Source organism: Malania oleifera, chromosome 1, assembly GCF_029873635.1.
Source record: "Malania oleifera isolate guangnan ecotype guangnan chromosome 1, ASM2987363v1, whole genome shotgun sequence".
Classification (NCBI taxonomy): Eukaryota; Viridiplantae; Streptophyta; class Magnoliopsida; order Santalales; family Ximeniaceae; genus Malania; species Malania oleifera.
In genome coordinates, this window is record NC_080417.1 from 112397590 (window position 1) to 112412847 (window position 15258).

General features: G+C 36.4%; 1 protein-coding gene across 3 annotated transcripts in view; it reads right to left on the reverse strand.

Moving 5' to 3' along the window:
• Positions 1-2556: 2556 nt before the first annotated feature.
• LOC131161573 (uncharacterized) overlaps positions 2557-15258 on the reverse strand; it is a 40840-nt gene continuing 28138 nt past the window's right edge. For 2 of the 3 annotated variants that reach the window (XM_058117418.1, XM_058117426.1), the window contains one exon: positions 2557-3659. In XM_058117418.1, coding sequence (XP_057973401.1) covers positions 2851-3648 — 798 coding nt within the window. In that variant the 5' untranslated portion in view covers positions 3649-3659 and the 3' untranslated portion in view covers positions 2557-2850. Of the gene's footprint in view, positions 3663-15258 lie in introns of all 3 variants that reach the window. The other variant, XM_058117435.1, reaches the window with a different exon arrangement.

Below are 15258 nucleotides of genomic sequence, written 5' to 3' on the forward strand. Positions count from 1 at the left end.
ACTTCAAGGATTATGGTTTTGACAAATGGTTCAGAAAAAATTCTAGAAAAGGAAAGAAATTCAGATTCTTCAAGAAAAAGGATCAACGAGGACATGATAAATCTCCTCGATGTTTCATTTGCAAAAAGAAAGGACACTATGCCAAACAATGCCCGATGAACAGGACAAAGTTTGCAAAACTCACCCAACAGTTACAAACAGAAGACCTTGATGCAGACGCTGAATCTGTCTTATCAGAACAAGAAGAGATGACTGAAGAAATAATTCTTATCCTTACCGATTTAGAAAATTCTGATTCAGGAAATGATTCCCAGTCAGAAGAAATGTTCAATATCCAGCCTGTCCTCTCTTCTGAAAGCCCTCAGATAAGTCCTCATATCCAAATCCAACTTCTTCCTGAAAGTATGGTAAACCAATACCTGCTGTTGCATTCATTGATACGGGATCCCATAAGACCATGGTTAATCCAAAAGTCCTACCATCTGATTGTTGGTCTTCCTATACTCAATTCTTTAGAGCTACAAATGATCAAATTTTCACTACCACCTTGATTTCTAAAAGGAAAATTGAAATTAATCTCCTTCCTAATTGCATCATTTGGACTCATGTCATTGGCAGTCCACTTCCTCAAAAAAATGTTTTATTAGGATGGGATGTTTATTGTCTTTTAAAATCCCTAAGGATTTTTCCCACAGGAATTCGGTGCAAAAGAGAATTCAAAGCCTTTACCCCGATCAACAAAATCTATTCTCTTTCCCATTCCTCTTCTGATTTCCAGCTCATTCAAAATAAACTCCTCAAGCTGTGTGCAGAAAGTCATGATCAGTTCGCCCATAACCATCGTCTGTGGAAAAATCCAGACTTTTTCATTCATATCCCATTCAAGCTTAATGAAGATACCAGTCCGACTAAAGCTATTCATCCAGGGATGTCCCCTTCCGATCAAGAAAAGAAAAAAAGAAGAGGACAAAAACCTAAGAGCCTATGTTCACTGCACATCCCCCAAGGCCGAAAGGGCCAAAACAGAAGTGCAAAAGGGCTTTGGTTCTCTTTATCATGAAGCTATTTTCTGACTGGAGGATAGGCATCAAAGAATGAATTTCCAAATAAGGGGAAGCTCGAGCCCATCATATATGAACGTAAATAGCCCAGAAATCTCTTGGGTCTCTAGATACAATGAACTTTCTATTCTGTTTGTAACCAAATAAGTGGAAACTGTGATGTGAAAGTGTCCAGAAAAAGCACTGCAAAGAAGCGGAAACAACAGCACATGTGGCAATTTGGTCAGAGACTGCCTAATCCATGCAGCTGGTTGGCTTTGTATCACAGTTCCACGTCCATGTATAAACTAGGAAGATTTTGAATTTGCAACCAACTAATTGAGACAGTTTTTATTAAACAAATCAATAAAATTAGTGAGTCAAAATAAATAATACCTTGTCGAAAGTGACCCAAAACTATTATTTTTGGTATCAGAGCCATCTTGAGAGCACTATCATGTAAGTGAATTCGTCCTATCATATTCAGAGATCGAATATGTATTAGGGAGTTCTTGGGCTTAGAAGGAGGATTTGGACTCCAACTAAGTGAAACGCATTTTATAAGACAAACTCATGAGGCGAGTAAATTAAAGCGGACAATACCTCATCAAAGTGTGGCCCAAGACACTTTGCTTAACTTGGTGAACTTGTGGCATACACCCAATGCTGCTTGGCTTCTCCTTTTCAAATTTAATCTTTTGATTTGTGAAAAAATCTTTCCTCATTAAAAAATGTGGCTCGTATGTTGCTATACAGTCAAACTGCTTATACGACACAACATTAGTAGCGACATCCCTAAAAAAGAAGAAATATGGGAATGATATTTTCAAATGCCTAAACAGCTAAAACTATTTCTCATAATCCTATTTCGGAAGTGTCCTTTCCGAATGCCTAAACAGCTAAACTATTTCTCATAATCCTAGTTTGAAAAAGTGTCCATCCTATTAGCGTTCATTTCCCCTCTCCCACAAAAAATAAAATAAAATAAAATTTGTGCTTGGGAGTTTAAATTTTTGACTATGAATTTGAATGTCTGAATTTGACAAAAATACAATACAAAATCATACCAAATTTAATCTAAACATAAACAATGCAAATCCAAAATTAAAACCAACGCTCCAAAATCCAAGATGCAGTAGAGAAATTTTGGAAATATAAACTAGGAATTCTTGACATCTACTTTGATTCATCGTGATGCGCTTTTTGAGATTCCTTTGGGAACACCCAGAAACCCATTGCACCAAAGAAGTATGTCTAATTTTTTTTTGGTAAAATCTATATCCGACTCCAAAACGAGGTGTAAAAATCGCACTAGTGGATAGATTAAGAAAACAAAAATAAAAAATAGCAATTGGAATCGAGAATGTAATTTAAGACATCCTATTTCTATAGGATTCACAGACGTGGTTTTCTCAACCAGCAGCATAGCAAAAGAATTCCTTTTATGGACCCCAGCTCCCAAAAAAACACTCAAATTTGCAGTTGCCTGCATATCCAGTCACCCTCCCATCTCCCATTTGGCTACATCACAGGCCACATATTATTGGTCTTCATGACCGAGAAGAAACATAAGCAACTTAATTCAGAGTCAAATCTGTCATTGGAAGTGCAAGTGCATCCAACTGCTTAAACCATAAGCATCATATTGCGCTTTTTACATAACTCAAATTTACATTGTTCTAGCAAAGATCACCTCATTTACAAACTGGATTGATGACCAATCCAAACTTCAACTGAAAGTAGAGTTAAAACCACTGCTGGATCAATTCAAAGCTCCTTTTTGCCAACTTGTCCTAAATCACAGCAACATTCAGAAGTTCTCGAAACAGTATGGTTGGCAAAGGCAATCAATAGCATGCATCAACTTTCTCCGGGGTCCTACTGCATCTGCACCCATATCCTTCAGTTTCTTCATGGTCAGATTTACCAACTGAAATTTATCAACACTTTTCCCATGAAAAATCCTCACAAACTGCCCTAATCCTAGTGATGCTAGCCACTGGCTCAACCCACCAGCTCTTTGAAGCTTCCTCTCGAGATTTGATGCCCTCATCCTTTGATTTAGTGAGGCATTGCCATCAAGGAACCTGATAGGCCCATGTAAGTATCTCGGGTGCTTGATGACTTTTGAGCGACCGGAAGTCCCAAGCATTTTATGAGATTTCAAAGTAACAACTTGACACGGATTTTCAGACTCCACTCTTAAATCTGGCCTCAATGACTTTGCTAACATTGAAGTGGCTTGAACAGGTGGATCTTTTCTAGAAACTTGAATATCCTTTATATGAGCCACTGACACGGAGTTGTCACAATCATCAACTGAATGAATCTGGGGACATGTCTCAGATAGAAATTGTGACGGGTTGTTGACTGACTTTCCAGGCATGAGTTGTAGCTGACTTGGCTGCGAGCCTGGCATGTTGGACTGCTTTGCACCAAGCAGAGGTGGAATGAGAATGTTAACTTTCTGCTTCTTAACAATCACCCAACCGTCCTCTTCAGGTATGTCCACCTCAGCTTTGGAGCTAGAAGAATCAATGAAGCCACTGGGAGAATTATTTTTCTTCACAGGTACTGCCAGCAATTGTCTTTGCTTTGGTCGTACCATTAGTTGCAGACCTGCTTGATACATTATGCAATAAAAATAATATATACTTTTAAGAGATTTGTAATGAGTTTTAGGAAAATAAGATCAATAACGCAAACAACTTGTGGGTAAAATAATATACAAACTCCAAGAAACAGTAAACAAAGACAAATCTATAAAACTAAACAAATTACAACACTTGCACCAAATAAAACATAATGGCAAAAGAAGGAAATGAATCCTAGTAATATAGTATTACTTGCATTTGGAAGCCAGACAACCTCTCATTTAGGCATGAAATCTATTTTCCTTGAAAAAGAATTTTCCTGCTTAAGTAAAACTTGAATAGGGCTGAGCACCATTGAACTCACAGGCTTTAAATTCTACCTCAACTACTTTATCCTCTCCATAAAAAAATTCTTGGATAGTGGCATCCCAAACCAAGAAGAAGAAGCAATGTGTAAAATATTTTGATTGGTAAGATTTGAATCCTGGATCTCCTTTTCTCCACCCCAACATTCTACCATATGAGCCAGGCTTCAGGGGCACATGGATAAGTATAAAAATATTATATAAATACCCATGTTCTAATGTTTACAAGCACAACAATCAGAGTTTCCAAGATGTACTTTTCCCAAATAACAATCGGGGATACATGTTAAGCTGATATCTAAGGATGTTTTTTGCCCAATAATAAGAGATGTATTAATAAAGGAGATTACAATCTACACGAGGGCAAGATCTTCAAGAAGAAAAAATAAATAAATAAATGAGAAACCAAGAATCTAATTTTAAAAACTAGATAAGAGATCCCCACTATAAATCCTTTTCATCATACTTCACAGAATACTGCAGATTGATACTACCTGCTGACCCTTCATCATCTTTCTTTTACTCCCATCTAGAGGTGAAATCGGTTCAGTGCGGTTCGGTTTTAATGAAAATCGAAAGAACCTAAGACCGTTGGTTTAGAAGAATGACAAACTGCCTGTTCTTTGGTTGGCTCGGTTATCCATTGGTTTTTTAAAAATATTTTAATACACGTTCACAATTCAGGTGGAGTAATCCACATTCCAGCAGCAGAGCCTTTGAAGTTAAGCAATAGTCTCATGGCTGGGCTGTAGCCCACATGTGATTGGTCCTAAGGCATTAACTAAATTTTTATAATCATTACTTCTTACTAAAAAAGGAAAGCATTTGAATAATAGAAATTGGATAAAAATGGGAAAACGCAATTAAAACAAATATAATGATTATGTAATTAAATAAACCAGAAAACAGAAAATAATATAAATAGTTTGCTTTTTCGGTATGGTTTCCTCATAAAACTGAAACCAAAAACCATTGTGAAGAAAATGAAAGAACAAAACCAAAAACTGCAACCGAAAAACCAAACCGTTTTGGAATACAGTTTGGTTTTCGTCTGGTCTTTGGTTTTCCAGTAATTTTTGCACGACCCTACTCCCATCCAAACGAACTTCATTACCTCCATGATTAGATAGCCACAAGCCCATCTTGTTCATCAATCATTGAGCTTCTAAGTCATTCCATTTATCTCCTTCACAAGAGTAAGCAAAATCCCATCCCTACACTGCTGCTCTTTATCCATTCCATCATCCTTCTTGAGGCTTGATATACATTGTTCGCCCAAAACCTAACAGCTTAAGCTTTGAGGTGAAGTGGTAATTTAACATGATTCCAGACCATGGTTGCCAGGAGATCCTGGGTAGTCTTGTTGCCAGCGTTTATTGTTTGGCGCACAACCCAACAGGTAACTTTTGGTAAAGTGGTAATCTAACAATCATCAAAGACAGAAATACCCCCCAAACCTTCCATTGGAAATGGTTGACATGAACAATATATCCCCAAGTGTATCAGATGATTCAGAAACATACTCCTACTGTTCCCAAAATTCATATGGAAGCAAGCCACCACCACGCTGAAGCTTACTAGTGCAATCACCATCATTATCCATCTCATCTGTATCAACTTTTTGAACGCTCGGAGATTCCCCAATACACATACTTCCTTCAGCATTTCTTCTCAAAACTTTTCCAATTCTCTCATCAGAATTTCCCCGCTTTTCTTCAAAAAATCTTTTTCATTTCCACAACTGCCTGCACTGGCATCCAACAAACATTAAACCTATTACCACTATTAGCTTATTGGAAAGTGTTTGCCACTTCGATTACTAAAAGGATGGGACTGTTAATATCAAATATTTCCCTTCTTATTAGCTTATGGGAAGTGTTTACAAACTCATATGATCATATCCATAGTGCTTGCCTCAAGTCCCAGAAAAGCAATTCTGGAAGTTATTGGGCAGTACCAGCATGCTTTTGTTGAAGGCAGGCAGATCATGTATACTGCCCTTATTGCTCCAGAGGTTGCAGACACCCAATCTAGAGCCAGAAAATAGACAGTTGCTTGCAAACTTGACATGGAGAAAGCTTTTCATTATGAATACTGGCATTTTCTTCTCTAGGTCCTAAAAATGGGAGGTGCAAATGGATTGAACAATGTATCACTACATCGTCCTCCATTCTTTTTCATGGCCACCCCTCAGGTTTTTTTCTAATTATATGTAAAGATTTGAGGCAAAGAATCCATTTGTCTCCTTTGCTTTTCATACTGCAATGAAGTTCTAGCCTTCTGCAGCAAAAAGCCAGAGGCCAAGAGTACAAAGGGCCTAAGTGTAGAAAGAAGCAGAAGGGAAATGAAAGTTTCTCATCCCAACAACATTATTTTTATGAGGTTGAGGCTTCTCAAATCCTGAAAAAAGTGTATCTTTCTTGACCTCAAGGCAATTTCTGGTTTGAAAGTTAACTTGAGCAAGAGTGAGCTTATCCTATTGGGGATGCAGTTGACAGCAGATTCTTTGCTGATATCATGATTTGGAAACCTGGACCAGACCAGCTGGTCTGACCAGGTTCAACTGGAACTGGCCACCAGGCCAGTCCGGTCAATCTAACAGAACCAGATATTGTGTAAACCGGAACTGACCCAGTTCAAACTGGCTGGAACCGATCTGACCCGGGGCTGAAGGCTGATCAGCCCAGCCCTTGCTTTAAAAAAAATGATGATGAAAGTGCATGCAGGAGTTTGAAACCAGAACATAAAAGAAATACTCAAGTAGCTTACCACAACGCCACTTCTAAGCTTATGTTTACTTCTGGACTGGAGTACAATATATATAATGCATCCCAACCATCTTAAAATGATAATAGTATACCTATAAATATGAACATACACCAGCCAAATAATATTTTTTAACTAAAAATAAAATAATAAAAATTCTAAAAAATAATTTATAAAAATAATAAAGTAGTTCAAATTTTATTTAAAATAGTTGCTAGTCTGCTAGCGATTGTCTTTCACTTTAATTGGACTAATATATACAATTTTAATGAACATCTATATATATATATATATATATAACAAACAAACAAACAAAACCAAGCCTTAAGTCCCACTAGGTGGGGTCGGCTATATGATAAAAAAAAAGATATTTTATTAGAGAGGGCAGAATGTACAAGAATAATAAAACAAAAAGGAAAACAGGGAGAATAAAGATTTCCCATTCTAGGCCCAAAAAATAAAATCAATGCAAGAGAACCAACCAGTCCCATTGCATGTCTTCCAAAGAGATGTGGCGAAGAAAACCATTTGCTAACACCCACAAAGATGAAAGATAAGTCACTCTATTCCAATGCAAGTTAGTAGAAATAGCCACTTCTTTGAAAATTCTAGCATTCCTTTCCATCTAAACACACCAAATTATAGCCATAATGGAGCATCCCCATAAAGCTTTCCTATTCTTTCCTTCACCAAAGCCTCTAAACATGATGGAACAAAATGTCTTCAATGTCAACAGACACACCCAGCTCTCACCAAATATAACAAATAATTCAGTCCAAATAGCCAACATATAAGGACAATGAAGAAAAAAATGTGCACTAGTCTTTCCACACCTCAAGCAAAGGGCACAAATATTCAGAGACAGGGCTTTATTGAGTCTTCTTTTCTGAAGCAAATCATTGGTATTAATTTTTCTAAGTACCACAGTCCAAATGAAAGATTTTATTTCCAATGGACCTTTGGCTTTCCACATCAATGGATACAAAGAAAATTCATTTGCATTATGGTCAAGAGTCAAATAAGAGAAAAAGGATTTACAAGAGAAATCCCCAGAAGGATCTAAGCACTAGACCCTTCTGCAACTCCCCAGATGATTATGAAAAGAATCAAGCAGCTTAGTCAAAAGGACCAGCTCATTGATCTCTCTCTCATTAAGATTCCCCCAAAATGGAAATTCTAAGAATGCCTTCCTCCTTGCAAAAGACAAAAAAGTAGAAATAGGACATCATGGAGATTTGATACATGAACAAGACGACGGAATTTAGTAGACAAAGGTCTACCCCCCACCCAACGGTCTTCCCAAAAGAGAATTCGCTCCCCATTACCCACAGAATATTGAACCTAATAAGCAAAATGATCATAAATTTGAATACAAACTTCCATGGGCTTGAACAAGTAATATTTTTTCCCACTCAAGCATCTGTCAATAGAAGGCCATAAATTATGCCTTGTTAATAGCTATTAATCTAGGTTGTATATACTTTCATAAATAGGAGAGGATATTTAGCTTACCATGTATAGCTTCCTAAAATCACTCTATATAAATTAGCTGGCTTACCATATATAGCTTCCTAAGATCACATTGTGTAATTAACATGTACAGAGTTTCCTTGAAAAAGTGGCAATCTTGCATATATAATGAAAGACCTTCTCATAAGAGAGGATAATTCGAACCATTTTGTTATGGTATCAGAGCCATTCTCTAAGAAATCTGAGTCCTAGTTTTCTTAGTCACAACCTCAGTACTTATGGAGAAGTCAAATAATGTTTGTGTCAGATTCACTAGCAAAAATTATGCTGCTTGGGAGTTTCAATTGGAGACCTTTCCCAAGGGTAAAGAGTCGTGGGGACATATAGATGTCAACAGCAAAGGGGGTACTACTACGGAAAGGTCTGTGGCCGACAAGGCAACTTGGGATGCCAAAGATAACCAAATCATGTCCGGGATTCTTGTTTCTATGAAGCCACTCTGATTCTGGTCGAGTCGTAATTTCACCATTGTTCGAGACTCTTGCAGCCGTCACAGTTGTCGTCTTCATCTTAGCCTTCATCTTCAAACTCTTCCAGCCGTCGTCTTCATATTCTTCAACAGATATTCATCTTCTTCTACAGTTCTTCTTCTAGTTCTATCTAATTCTGATCGAGTCGTAACCTTCATTTATGATGAAGGCTCTCACGTGGCAACGGTCTTACAAACAAATTGATGCTTATGGATAACCCACATTAATTTGAGGGGGGATGCCTATAGAAGGCCATAAATTATGCCTTGTTAATAGCTATTAATCTAGACTGTATATACTTTCATAAATAGGAGAGGATATTTAGCTTACCATGTATAGTTTCCTAAAATCACTCTATGTAAATCAACTGGCTTACCATATATAGCTTCCTATAATCACTCTGTGTAGTTAACATGTACAGATTTAAGTTTCCTTGTATAACTGGCAGTCTTGCCTATATAATGAAAGACCTTCTCAAAAGAGAGGACAATTCAAACCATTTTGTTAGCATCTCACCCATTTTGTAGTATTCCGAATTTATTTCGAATTACCTTATGCCAAAGAGAATTAGAGTGTAAAAGAAAGCACCATAACTGTTTTCCCATCAAAGAGATGTTTTTGGACACCAAACTACTCAGCCCCAAGCCATCTTCCCTTTTAGGCCTATAAACAGTCTCCCATCCTACATGATGATCTCTAGTCTCCTTTCCCCCATAAGCTTCTCCAACCTCCTTGCCAGCTTATAGGTATTCTAAACAAAAAAAGGTAATACAAAGGTATCAAAGATAGACAAGCATGAATGAGGGTAATAAGGCCCCCTAGAATGAAGAAAGCTCCTTTCCAACACTCCAATCTCCTAGCTACTCTTTCAAAAACATGGTCCGAAAAAGAGTCATCATTAGAATTACCACCTAAGGGGACCTAAGTACATAATAGGCCAATTCATAATAGCATACCCTGCTAACCTAACAAAAGGATCCACATTGATGCCTAAGCCCATCAGACCACTCTTAAAAAAATTAATTTTTCGCCCCAACACTTTCTCAAAGATCTGTTAGAGAAACAGCCCTCTTATTTGATAGGAAGAGAATGGTATAATCTACAAGCTGAAGGTGTGAAATGATGCAGTCCTTGTTACCTACCTTAATCCCCTCCACCAACCCTCTATCTACACCTCTCTCAATCATTCTACTCAAACCATCCACCACAATGGTAAAAAGAAACGGAGATAGGGGATTACCCTGTCTTAGAGCCCTAGACGCACAAAACCAAGACTTAGCCTCGCTGTTTACTAAGACAGAAAAAAAGCCACAGAAGATAAACACCCTCTAATCCATTACCTCCACCTCAAGACAAACCTTTTCTGGCCATAACCTTATCCAAGAAACTCCAATTCACCCTACCATAAGATTTTTCAAAGTCCATTTCAACACAAGCCCCCAGTTCTTCCTTTGAACAGCATCATCAACCACCTCATTAGCTATAAAGGCAGCAACTAGGATTTGTCTATTACCTATAAAAGCACTCTAATTAATAGAGATACTGTCCCCCAAAACAATAATCAATCTTCTAGAAAGCATCTTAGTTAAGAATAAACACTAGAAGCCAAACTAATAGGACTAAAGTCCTCAACCTTAACACCACCTTCTTTTTTGGGCATCAAGGTGATAAAATTAGATTTCATACTCCCCCCCCCCCCCCCCCCCCAAAACTCCATAATCAAAGAAATCAATAAAATCTTTAAGAATATCACCCTTCAAAGTCTCACATCTATTCTGGAAAAGGCCATAGTAAAATCAATTGGACGGGTAGCCTTCTCTCTATCCATCCCAAAAATTGATCTTTTGATCTCCTCCTCAAAAGGTCTCTCTAACCATGCAGCCTCATTGGCTTAAATAGGGCACCAATTTAAACCCTCTACACGAAAGAGATTCCTATAAATATCTTTAATCAAACTCTCATGAGCCAGTTCTTCTATAATCTCACCCTATCATCCTCAATTCCATTAATAAGGTTCCTTTTCTTCCTCCCCATAGCCACCCTATGAAACAGTCTAGAATTACAATCCCCATATTTGACCCAATTCATTCTAGATTTCTATCTCCAACTCATCTCTTCCCTAAAGACTATTTGTTCAAACTCATTGGGCAATTGGGCCCATCTACCAACAATATTAATAGAAAGAGGTCCCTCCTTAGCTAATCTATCAATCGCACCCATTTCCTCAAGAATACCTTTCTTCTTTGAATGAACATCGCCAAAAATCTCCAAATTCCAACTTTTTAAAAAATTTTCTTTCAAGCATCGCAATTTTTCATAGAGCATAAACCTTCCCAACCTTCCATAGTGCATTCTTCCCACCAATGCCCAACGTGATTCCAGAAATCAAGACAGGTCAACCACATATTTTCAAATCTAAACGGAGTAGGAACCCATTTAACAAGATTGGATTCAAGAATCAGAGGACAATTGTCAAACATCACCCTAGGAAGAACTTCTTGAATAAGAGTGGGAAAAGTATCCACTGATCTAGTGCCCTCATCAAACCAAGTAATGGCCATTTGAGAGTGAAATATCTCTCAGATCACACTCTCTAATAAAACTATCGAAACCTCTCATAATCCTAGAGCCTTCCGGTATCTTATTAGTGATCTTATGACACTAAAATCACCCTCTAAGAACCAAAGGAGAGCACAAATCATTGAACGCAACTAATTCCTCCTGCAAGAAACCCCTCAAACAGGGGATATTCGGTCCATAAACTGAGCTAAACCACCATTAGCCCTTTCCTTTAACATCCAAAAAAACATAAATGAAAAAGGAACCAATAAGAACATCTATTTTACTAGCAAACCTAGTATCCCAAATAACTACAATACCCCCCAAGGATCCCATAAAGGCAATAACCAAATCAAATTTTTGGATCTAGACTCCCAAACACTTCTAACAAGGAAGCCAATCAACCACCTCTAGCTTAAACTCTTGAAACATAGCAATGTCTAGGGAAGCCTTAGCAATGATCTCTTTTATCTGACGACGATACCAAGGCAACCTAGACCCCTAACATTACATGTAACGACCCCAAAAATATTATACTTAATTAGGGTTCTGAACCTAAAAAGATAAATAAATAATAAATAAAAATTAAAATAAAATAAATCTCGTCTCTCTCTCTTTCCTTCATCCAACTCTCTCTCTCTCTCTCTCTCTCTCTCTCCTCAATTTTTTGGCGAAACGTGCGCTGATTGAAGAACGGAAAATATCCCTAGGTTCCAATTTCAGCTGCCAACATTTTAATCGGGGAGATTTCGTGGTTTGGGCGTTGTACGCACCACTCCTGGGATAAGGTAAGGGAAATAAATTACGTTAATTGTTTTTAAAGATTAACCGATTAAATTGGAAAATATGAGTATATGGATATTAGGTTGGTTGTTATTCCAAAATCAAACCGGTTAACAGGAGTATGTGAGTCTAGAGATGTTATTATTGTTACTATTTCAAAGTTGAACCAATTAAACTAAAGTATATGAATACAGGACTTTGTGCTCCGAACGCTGCAGGCATCGTTTCAGGATCCCTACAATCATTTCTTCGGTAAACAGGTAAGGAGAATAGATTATGTTAGGCATTTTTAGAAATTTAACCGATTAAATTATAGTATGTGATTACACAAATAAAATGTATGTTTTCCTGAGTATACAAGCTTATAGAAATGGAAACTTTGAATTGATATATGTTTTGAGAAAAACTGGGTTTATGAATTTGAGTAAAACCCTAGAGTTGATTATACCATTATTTTCAGAAAAAAAATATAGTTATCCCAGGCAGATTTATATATTATAAATTATTACTCAAATTGTGTGGCATGAAATTAATACATAATAATAATAATATGACAGTATTTTTATACAAAATTATGATAAGACAGATTTATATTGAGTTATAGTATGACAATATTTTATACAGAGCTACGATAGGACAACATTTTATACAAGTTACAGAATGATAGTATTCTATATAAAACTACATTATGACAACATTTTATACAGAGTTACAGAATGACGGTGTTCTATATAGAACTACAGTATGATAGCATTTTATATAAAGTTATAGTATTACAGTAATTTATATATAGAATTATAGTATGACCGTTTTATATTAAATTGTGAATATGAAATCTTGTTACTATTTTGTGTTATAAATCGCATTATATGGTTTAAGAAACCTGATGGACCATAGCTAAGCACGGTACCGTAACTTCACAAATAATAGTGTAGCCACACTGTTGTGAAAGTGTTGGTGGTATATAGTCGATTTGGCTAGTGAAGAGTAGAATTACCCCCTAGAGTCCGGACCAGTTGGGTAGGCAAATCGTACTTATAGTTACAGATACAGATACAGTTTGACTTAACCTGATGGTAGGCTAGTCATGGCTAAGTCCAGTTTTCAGACCGCACAACCCGGTCATGCGGGGTTAGTTCATGACGTTGTATGCTTATCATCCAGGGAAGTTCTTTTATGCATATATGTGTATTTATGTATACAAAGAAATTTATATGCCAGAGTATGTTTTGGGAAGAAAGTAAGTATTTTGAAATATATAGAAAGGTGTGAGTACAGTTTTATATGATTTCACAGTGAAAAAAAAGTTAATTAATAGTGTTTTTACTACAGTAAAACTCATGTTGTTACACACTGATAATAATCTGTTTCATCTTACTAAGAGGTTTCTCACCCCATGATTATCTAATATTTTTCAAATGCCATGTAGAGTATAACAATAATCAGAATAGTGCAGTGAAGCGTAGGTAGGATAGAAAGTTTTATTTAAAATGGATATTTAATTAAATTATGTTTTTGATATATTCAGCCTATTCTTTTATGAATATGTAAATTGCGATGTTAGAAATGATATTATTGTTATATTGGGATAATTTAGTACTCTGGTAATTATTATGGAGGTTTTCCGTTGTATGAAATATTAAGGTTATTACAGGTGGTATCAGAGAAATTTTAAGTGAAATTTTCTGGGTCATCACAGTTGTTATCAAAGTTTAGGATATAGATTCTGTAGACTTTAGGAATGATTATTATCAGAGTATAGGTATGAAGTAGGATGAAGATAGGAATGGGTAGGATGGGTGTTGTAGGAGTGATCGGATATACGATGCATAGTGAAGTAAAGTACAACAAGCAAATTGGAATTTTAAAATTTTGTTTCGTAGTCGAGAGCAGAAATTCATCAAGGGTTTTCAGTGATTTTTTTGAAACAGCTGACGGTTCCAGAAAAGTCACGGCAAATCATTGACGTTTTTCTTCCGAAATGCTGCACTATGATCTTTTTCCTGTGTAAATAGTCACTGTAAGGAATGAGCTACCATTTGCAATATTAGAATATATGAAATAGAATTTTGTGCATTTTTGGGAATTTGGGCACCTTCACACATTAGAGTATACTCCTAGCTCTCTATGGTTCCTTTATGGTTTAGTGTGCGTGGATCTGAAAGCAACTGAAAGAATGTTAGAAATTATCCTCAGATTTAGAAGCTTAGAAATCCCAGGGATTCTTTAATGGTGAAGTTATTGGGGATACTGGTTATCCTAAGGTTTTAGGAAAAGTTATAGTTCTTTTGTATATGTTATTCTCTCTCGTATTTCTTGTGCTTAAAGAAATTATTCAATCTTTCCATGAGTCAGCCATGGGTCCTTAGATCACTTTCTAAGGAGAGTAGAGGGTCAATTCAATTCCAGACTGCCATAAAAATGTCACAAAAGTAAATGTATATTTTGTTCGAGCAAAAGAGGAATAGAAGATATTTTTATAGCCCATGAGTCAAGAATTCAATGAATTTAGAATTTCAAAGAGTGAGGACCTTTTTAAAGTGGTTAAAGAAAACGAGACAACAATAATGGAATAAATTTAAATTTAATGGAGCTACACATAGAAGGATATGGAAATAATAAATTCAGGTGAGTGTGAGAAGATCTTGCAATAAGAAATCATATTACTAGCGCATAGAAATGCATGCAACACCCAAGGGAATATCAACATGTAAAAGAGACTGCGATGCATAAGGCTCCTTAAGACTCGTCCCATGATTAGTCGAACCAGTCATCTCAGATTTGAAGGTTACAATTCTTGCGTCTGTGTAACAAGATAATCTAGTATATTAAGTTGATAAGCTAAGGAAAAATTTAGTTTGAAAACCAACAAAGTTATTTAATGTATGGAATTAGAATTCAAATAAACAAGCACAAAAATATAGTATGGAAGCGAAACTTCCACAAAATAGTGTTAGATTGGAGGAGAAAACCCAGATTTGCAGCTAATGGAGTTAGATTCCCTTATTTGGTGATTCAATGGATTTGGGAATGTTTGCCTTCGCTTTTGAAAATTGAAGAAAAGTACTCATTACAAAAGTTAGTGAGATAAAGACTTGGATGGGGACAAAAGAAAATAAGAATGGCAAGTCTATAGAATTAGTGAATATTT